Source organism: Coffea eugenioides, chromosome 8 (genome assembly GCF_003713205.1).
Source record: "Coffea eugenioides isolate CCC68of chromosome 8, Ceug_1.0, whole genome shotgun sequence".
In the NCBI taxonomy this organism is placed as follows: Eukaryota; Viridiplantae; Streptophyta; class Magnoliopsida; order Gentianales; family Rubiaceae; genus Coffea; species Coffea eugenioides.
In genome coordinates this window covers 9,030,303-9,039,695 of record NC_040042.1, presented here as the reverse complement: position 1 = coordinate 9,039,695, position 9,393 = coordinate 9,030,303, and the positions used below count along the sequence as shown (strand labels likewise).

At 37.3% G+C, this 9,393-nt stretch overlaps 1 protein-coding gene across 1 annotated transcript; it reads left to right on the top strand.

Annotated features, from left to right (window-relative positions):
- The first annotated feature begins 2,956 nt into the window (after positions 1 to 2,956).
- Positions 2,957 to 5,965, top strand: LOC113780169 (disease resistance protein RGA2-like). Its single transcript, XM_027325984.1, has one exon. It carries the CDS (start codon positions 2,957 to 2,959, stop codon positions 5,963 to 5,965), a length of 3,009 nt encoding a protein of 1,002 aa, XP_027181785.1.
- Positions 5,966 to 9,393: the final 3,428 nt, after the last annotated feature.

Genomic DNA, 9,393 nt, shown 5'->3' with positions numbered 1-9,393 from the left:
TCCAAGACTTTTATTTTTCAAGAAAATAGTGGAAATTGTTTTTCAAGCAAAAGTATATTTGTAAACTAAAATTTCAATCCTGTTATTACAAAAATAGCCTCAATAATTATAAAAAGGCACTACGTTTGGAAGCATAAAAAAGTCATCAATATCTATGGTGATTGTACAACCGAAATATACAAATTACACAACTAAATATACAAGTAAAATTACTATAATTTCCACATACTATACTATATGAATATCAATTTTATCTCTTCTTCTCATCAGTAAGATACTCCTATTAAATCAGTGACTTTTGATATCACGAAGGCTTTGTATGTATAATGTAAAAAAAAAAAAAAAAATGGACCAAAATAGTTTGTTATTTTCTACATAACACGTGAGATATGTCATAATCATAGCATAAATTTTAAAGTTTATTACAAATGGTAATTGTTTGAGAGCTTTGAACTTTTTAACGCGCCTTATGCCATTAGGTATAAAATATGAGTATTTGTACAATATTTTCAAAACGTACATAATGTTATAGTTGTTTAGGACTAAATGTAAGAACGTGTACTGCCATTATGATACGAGTTTACATTAGGTTTTGGCCGTTTGACACGAAACAATTGAATCTAAGGTCAACGCATGATGTGAAGTAACCTCAAGCAGACAGATACGAAAAGAAAAAATGGTCATTTACTTTTGGCAAAGTAAAAAAATTAAAAAAAAAATGTTTCCTTAGGAAAGAAATAAAAACAAGTTTCCTGTGGCGGCGAAAAGTTTTGGATGAGAAGTTTCTTACTCCAGAAAAAGAAAAAATCATATGTTCAATCATTTTCAATGTGATCATATGGTTGTAACTACAAACAGCCTACCATGGAAAAGATATTGAGGATAGGGCTTGAAAACTGCTACAAAATGTTTAAACCTTACTATTTGAGTTAACTCTGGCTGACAATTATTACTTATTAGGACAAAAATGACAGTAATCTAGTGCCCCGCCAATATTTCAACCTTCTAAATCAGTTCAAAATTGCAACATAATGCCACGAATTCTATCGTAAGACTTCCTTTTAGCTTTTAGCATTAGCTTGATATAACATGTCCTGGAAGTTATTTTAACATCTCCATCTTTACCTTCATTTCATCTTGTGGATTTTTCATAATTTCATTTTAGTATCTTTACCTTCATTTTTTGATGGTATTTTTCTAAATTTTTTGTAAAAAAATTACTGTAACAAGTTAATATATATGAAATAAAAAGATGATTGAAAAATATATTCACGTAAAATATAGCAATTTTATTTTTAATCTTTCCAAACAAGGCCAGTTTTTAACTTAAAATAATATGTCGTGAAAACGGCTTACTGCATAAGCAAAAACAAAAGAACCTGAAAAGGCGTGCAGTATTTTTTTTCACTCTACTTTATCATGCAATTGCTTGGAAAAATTCAAATCTATAGGTCCACCACATTCAATAATTGTACTACTGCCAGGAAACGCACAAGCAATTTCGCGGATATACTTTCATATCAATAACGGTACTACTGTTTTCTCCCCAATAATAGATCAATAATATAGTACTCAATATACTAGGAATTTTCCCATATTCGTCAGGTCAGCTATTCTCAGTGGTTTCTTTTTTTTCCTGTCAACTAAGTGCAGAATTTTGTTATTCTTTTCCTCAAACTTAAAGTAAGTTTTTTTTTCAACGTAGCCTCACACCATATAAAGGGAATTTCTGCAAATCCCACATATCAGCCTTTGCCACAGTGTTCATTCTCTCCAAAGTAAGTGCTGTTTTACTTCTTTTTTTTTAACACACATTTTTGGTTGAAATATATATGGCTTCCATGTGTTTTAACACACATTTTTTTTAACACACATTCACTGCTAGTGTATACTTTTATATGTTGCCGAGTAGCTTCCAGGGCTGGGTTTTACTTCCTGTTATCATACTAAGTTTGGGATTTTACTTCCGGTGTTGGGGAATTTTCTTTGTATATAATTATTTGGAGTATTATTTTCTTGAAACCAATTAGAAGGGTAAAACACTGAAAGTACTACACCCCAATATGAATCCTTTACATTATAGAAAAAGACAATATGTACGTTCTATATATCAACTAATTAATGCATCATGAATTAAGCTTCTAAACTCTAGATCTTTTATGAATTTTATTCATAAATTTTGATGATCAGGCTAATAAATTTCCGCTTAAATTCATAAATGTATGGATACATAATCTCTTACATCATTCGTTAATTTTAGGGTACCAATAAATTAATTGTAGGGTAGAAACCGCTGAACTCTCTACCAATAAATTATTTTGCTGTGGGATTTAGAATACGTGTACGTCTGAACATTTTGGGCATTTTCTTTTCTTTCTTTATCGAAATATAGGTCCTATTTTTCTTTCGAAAAATTTCTTTAGTTATTCTGAAAAGATACAATCCGACTATAAATGTGTTGCATTGCTCTGTCGAGTATCAGAAAAAGAAATAAGAGAAAGACACGAGGACCAAAAGTAAAAGGATTTGGGAAATGATATACCCCAACAGACCATAATATGAGAAGATTATGTCAAGATGCTGCATAAGAGTCCACACCCTGTACACTTTGCTGAAGATTACTTCAAAACTGAAGCAGGAGATATTAGACCAGACAGCATTTTTCACCATGTTAGCGTAGGTAGCATTCCGTTAATTCATTTGACGGTATCTAGCTTTCTCTAGGTTTGCTTGTAAGAGAAAAACAGTCACCGCTGATAAGTTATAACAATAATGTTGCTCTTATTCTTTTCCTATTGCTCCCCCGCCCCTACGAATGTAGTTAACGTTGATTTAACTGGCCTGATCCGTGATTTTTAGGTCACACGTGATGGAAGCGTTTGTGGAAATTCTCATAGATACTTTGAAACCCACGATCCAGAAGGAGCGTGAATTGCTTTGTGGTGTTGCAACTGACATGGAAAAGCTTTCACGCTTGCTCTCCACCATCAAGGCAGTCCTTGAAGATGCTGAGCAGAAGCAATTCACAGAAAGGGCAATACAACTCTGGTTTCAGAAGCTCAATGTTGTTGCCTATGAAATCGATGATGTATTGGATGATTGCGCAGCTGAAGCCCCAAGAGTCAAGTACAAAAATTCTGGTTGTTTAAGTTTTATGTGTTACCCTGTAGCAGGAAAATTAGTGTTTCGTCACAGGATTGGGAAAAGGATGAAAGAGATCCTTGACAAATTTAATGCAATAGCTGATGAGCGAATAAAGCTTGATTTGAGTGATCAGAAGCGTGGGAGCTATTTCAATGCAAGCCGCGAGACTGGATCCGTGGTAAATGAGCCTGAAGTTCTTGGAAGGGACGATGAAAAAAGGCAGATTGTCCGCATCTTGACGGAAGAAATAATTGGAGACGATCAAAATGTATCAGTGCTCCCTATAGTGGGTGTTGGAGGCCTTGGAAAGACAACACTTGCCCGATTGGTGTTCAATGATAAGCGCGTAATTGAGCATTTTGAGCCAAAACTCTGGGCTTGGGTTTCAGAGGAATTTGATGTGAAGAGGATTATAAAAGCCTTAATTGAGTCTGTAGACAAGACTTCTATTGGAGACTTACCCTTGGATGTTCTCCAAGGAAAGCTTCAAGAGTTGTTGAGAGGGAAAAGATACTTGATTGTACTGGATGATGTCTGGAATGAGAATTCACAGAAATGGGAGGAATTGAAATCTGTTCTGCAATGCGGATCAAAAGGTAGTTCAATTGTCACGACAACTCGCATGGAGATGGTTGCTGAAATAATGCGCACATTAGGGACACATCGTCTATCGAGTTTGTCAGACGATCAGTGTTGGTCACTGTTCAGGCAACGGGCATTTGGTAGTCAAGAGGCAGAAGAATTTCCTAACCTTATAGCCATTGGAAAAGAGATTGTGAAAAAATGTGGTGGTGTTCCGCTGGCTGCAAAGGCTCTTGGAGGCTTTCTACGATTTAAAAGGGAAGAAAATGAATGGAACTCTGTGAAATGCAGTGAAATTTGGAACTTACCTCAAGATACAACAGATATCTTGCCCGCGTTGAGATTGAGCTACCTTAATCTTCCGGTAGAGTTGAGAGGTTGCTTTGCATATTGTGCTGTATTTCCCAAGGGATCTAAAATTGAAAAAGAAGAGGTAATACATTTGTGGATGGCAAATGGATTGATTTCATCTAATGGAACGATGGAAGTGGAAGATGTTGGTGCTGCTGCGGTGACTGAACTACATCATAGATCACTGTTCCAAGCCGTGGAGAAATATGTGTTTGGCTATGGCAGTGTCCCTGCTTTTAAGATGCATGACCTTGTCCATGATCTGGCTCAATCCGTAATGGAGGCTAAACACGGTGGAACAGAGTCAAACAGAACCATGATGTTGGATATGCGGAATGATTGGCTAACAGTGGCTTTTCCTATTACAATCACAGGCACTGACCAGTTTTCTTCTTTCTTGTCAAAATGTGGTTCCTTGAGGGCTCTCATTGTAAGGTCAACAATGTGGGAAGAAAATTTGATAGAGCTGCCACCTGCAATAAGCAACCTGAAACATTTAAGGCATCTAGATCTTTCAAAATCTGACATTGTTGAACTATCCAATTCAATTTGTGACTTGTGGAATTTGCAAATTTTAAACCTAAATGACTGTAACAAACTTTGGAGCCTGCCCAAAGGCATGAGATTCCTCAGAAATCTTCGACATCTTTGTCTACGGAGGTGCTGGAGTTTGACTCAAATGCCAGGAATTGGGAAGCTGACTTGCCTGCGGACGTTGAGTATGGTCGTCCTAAGTGGCAAAAAAGGCTTCCAACTAAGTGAGTTGCGAGACTTAAATATGCTTAGAGGAAAGCTAACAATTGGGCACCTTGAGAGGATTGAAGACAAAAAGGATGCAGAAGAAGCTTGCTTAATTGAAAAACAGAGTCTTCGCGAGTTGTATTTGGTTTGGCATTCTGAAAGAACTCTTCAACGGTACAATGATGAGGAAGTGCTCGAAGCCCTCAAACCCTGCCCCAACCTTCAATTGCTTTATATAGAAGGCTTCAAAGGTTCATCATTATTTCCATCTTGGATTTCAATTGTAACAGAAGTTGAGGTAGAGGAAAGTGCAGCGGAGTACATAGTTGGGGCCCAGGAGAGTACTGCTGCAGCCGCTGCAATGTCCCCATCGTTGAAACACCTGGGTTTATCAGACATGCCCAATCTAAAAGGAATGTTAGGGAGAGAAGTCCAAGGTACTCCAGTGGTGTTCTCTCAACTTCAATCCTTGTCCTTTAACGAATGCCCTAACATGGCATGGGCTTCAATCTCCAATCTCACTAGTCTTAATTCCCTTAAAATTGAGAGGATTGAAGGATTGAGTTGTTTTCCAGAAGAGATGCTACAAAATCTTAGTCTTCTTGAATCCCTGGATATTGGGTATATGAATGATCTGCGAGCCTTACCCAGAAGCTTGGCTAGCCTCCCGGCTTTGAATGAATTGACCATCGAGGAATGTCCCAAGCTGAAGTCTCTGCCAGAAGAAGGATTGCGAGGCCTTGCTTCTTTGCAGGAACTCTATATCGAAGGATGCAATAATTTGGTGAGTCTCTCAATGGGGACTAAAGCCCTCAAATCCCTGACTCATCTAAGCATCCAAGGGTCAAACGCGACAGCTCTGCCAGAGGAAGTCAAATATTTCCCCGCACTACAAGAACTGGAGCTGAATGAATTGGACAATCTAACTTCATTGCCAGACTGGTTTGGAGGCGGCCACCTCACTTCTCTTCAACACCTGACACTATGGTCTTGTCCGAAGCTTGAAAGACTTCCATCCAGCATTCAAATGATGAAGACACTCCAAAGTTTGACTATAGGTGACTGCGACCTACTGGAACCACGGTGTGAAGAGGGAGGAGAGGAATGGCACAAAATTGAGCGCATCCCGAATCTGGAAATTTACTAATACAATTATATATATTACGTGAGAAACTATTTGTGTACTGTCCTGTAAGTGTGGGGAAGACCAACAATAGTACCTATTTTATACCATACCCTGTTGATATGAATTTAGTCATTTGCTAGAGCTTGGATTAAATTAAAGAAGATTGATAGGGATATAATTATGCAGTTTATTTGTGGTTATTTGGTCTTAATTTTGGTAGTTTATTATGCAAAGTATTGGATTTCTGCCCAGATTTGGTATTTGTGTTATTTGTAGGCGAAGTGGTGTTAAAAGTGACAAAAAGAGACAAATTCCAGAAGACTAGGCATTATAAGGCGCGCCCACGCCAGACAAGGTAGAGTTGCGTGAAAAAGACGGACCGCGGGTCCTATCCCTTGGACTACCACCTTTCGTTGGAAACAAATTTTGAACTCACGTGGGATTATGAAGCCTTTTGAATGAAGACTTTTGGCAGCAACACTATAAATAAAAAGACAGCAATAGACTAGGGATTATCTTGCGGTCTTTGTTTTTTACTTCTCACGCAAGTTTTAGACTAGCGGCCGCACCCTTTTACTTCTTCATAGACAAAATTACTTTGAAGCTTGGAATCGCATAATCATTATTCGGCAAGGCTAAATCGTTTATCTAGTTGAGGAATAAATCAAGGATCGGGGCACCATAACTGTGAGATCGTTTTAATTGTTTATTTTTAATTTATATGTTCATGGGTATTTGATTATTCTCTATTTTTCCCTGAGTTATTATTGTTTAGATTTATTGGATAATTAGACCTGTTATTCGATTGTCTAAATAATTGATAGCCAATTAGGATGTTGGCGCGTCGCCTTTAAGCATCTTGATTAGTGGCAAACGAGACAATTTCACCGCCTCGCAAGCGGTCTAATTTGGATCGTGGGGATAATTAATCTAGGCCTAAATAAACCCGCATGTGTGTTTGTCATCTAGAATTGGTCTTTCTATTTCTAATGATGTGGCTACATAATGATGTGGCTACATTAAATCCTATGAGCGTTTATGGGGTTGTCTAGTCACAAGAGGGTAGTTTATGAGCGTCTCTTGACTACCATAAAATTAAGGAAAGATTGGTGGTGGGGCGCATCGCTTGACCACTATAACCAGTTTATTCGTGAGTATATGAATTGTCCCTTGTGTCTGTGATCAGTTGTGTGCTTCGGTGCCAAGATTAATTCCTTGACTAGGTTGTTTTAATTCATTGTTATTTGTGTAATTTGGTTCCTGTTATCTTACTCAACTTTGAATTTCCGTTTTTATTCCTTTTTAATTAGTTGGTACTATTGCTAAAAATCCCCCCCATCTTCCTGTGTGTGATAAATCTACCAGTTCCCTGTGGAGACGATCCTACTCACCACGATACTCATTCAGTTTAACTAGTAGGTCTAATATAAATTTTATTTTTGGTGGTTTGACACCCATCAAATTTTGGCGCCGTTGCCGGGGAACTGGTGCCTGATTAATTTGTTTCTTTTTCAGTCCATTTTTTTTTTCATTTTTTTTCTCTTTTTTTTTTATAGTTTATGGCTGCTAACATTTCGTATTTTGGTAATAGACGGGATTTTATTTCTAGAAGAGGTTATAAGACTCATGCTTTTTTCAATGATCAATGGGCTGTTGCAAATTGTTGAACTTATTTTGCCTCAGGTCATTCAATCGACATATGCCATACATTTCAATATGGTCTAAGTGCTCCAATCGATACTTTTGAAGATTTTTCATCTCAATATCAAATGTGGTATGACCCTTACTCAAACGGGTGGGATCAAGGATAGTGGGGACAACTCCAATTTTAATTATACGCCAGAGCCAATAGATTTTCAATATCAATATCAACAGCAACAGCCAGCATCCATGTCAGGTATGTCTCTTGAAGAAATGGTTAAATTAATAGCTACTAACACATATCAATTTCAACAGGAGACATATAAATTTCAGCAGAAGACAATGGATTTTCATTAGGAGACACAAGCGAGCATGTGTAACTTGGCAAATCAAGTGAATCAATTAACATCTAGGATAACGCAATTGACTTCTCAAATGTGTGAGAAATTGCCCTCGCAGACTATTATCGATCATGAGGAAGATGAGAGTGCAATTATCCTGACAAATGATATTAAACTGCAAGAGTCTCAAGAAGACAGATCTAAAGATGCAGTTGAAAAGAAAGTTAAAATGCAAGGAATGAGATCCCAGCATCAAATTGCTCAAGTGAATAAATCTAGTGCACCATCGCCGAATACGGTGACATCTCCTCCATTCCTCAATCAATATTCTCTTGATTCTTATTCTTTAAGTCCTGTTAGTGAGATTGATTTTATTATGTCAGAAAATTATGAGTTTCATGACAGGAATAAGTTAAGAGTCATGATGACAAAATATCTCGAACTAATAAATGCTCTTGATGGAGGAGTGAGTGAAGACTTAAGGTCATTACTTGTATGTTTGGCACCATTTACAAATCCATGGAAGATCGTACCTCGTGTGCTTAAAGATTACTCTACTTACGAGGGTTATCAGGATTATACAGATGACGAAGCGTTGAAACGAGCAACAAGATTTTATCCTCCATGAATAAACAGGGCAATGTCTAGCCAAAAACATTAAAGAAAGGCGCTTCTTGGGAGGCAACCCAAGGCCTCTATTTTTTGTTATAGTTCTCTTTCGTTTTTCGTTGATTTTGGGTTGTTTTGTTTCATTGCAAGTGTTGGGCAGAAGACTCTGCCTTATAAGGCGTGGTCACGCCTTACAGCAACTCTAGTCGACTTTGGGGTCACAGACTTGGATTTACAAGGCATGCCCGCGCCCTATAAATGATGCTCTTGAACACCGTAGAAATGCTTGGGCAGAAGACTCTGCCTTTTAAGGCGTGGTCACGCCTTACAGCAACGCTGCCAGTCCCTGACACCTCCCTACCATGGTGTTTTGCTGCAGTTTTATTCATTCAGGGAAGTTTTTTGCTCTCTTCACTTGACTTCAACTTTTCGTTCTTACATTGAGGACAATGTAGACTTTAGGTGTGGGGGGAGTAGTCTAGCTTTTCCTTCTTACTGCTTTCCCTTTTGCAAAAAAATAAAAAAATAAAAAAAAAAACTTTACCATGCCTTTTGGATTTTTATGGTTAGCCCTGATAAGCAATGGCTAAATTTTCAAATTTAACTATTGTTACGGTTTTAGATGATAATATGTTAAGTATGATATGATAACATTTTAGGATGTCTCTCTGGTAAATATTTGAGATTTTGTGACTCTTGCAATTTCTTTTGGTTAACTTTTCTAGGCATTGTAAATATTTTTCTGACATTTTTTGTGTGAACTGGTTTCAACTATTAATGTTAGTTCTCCATGTTAAGGAAATGAAGCAGGCTTGCATGGTTTAATTTTACTTGGATGTTTATTTGTGAATAATATTC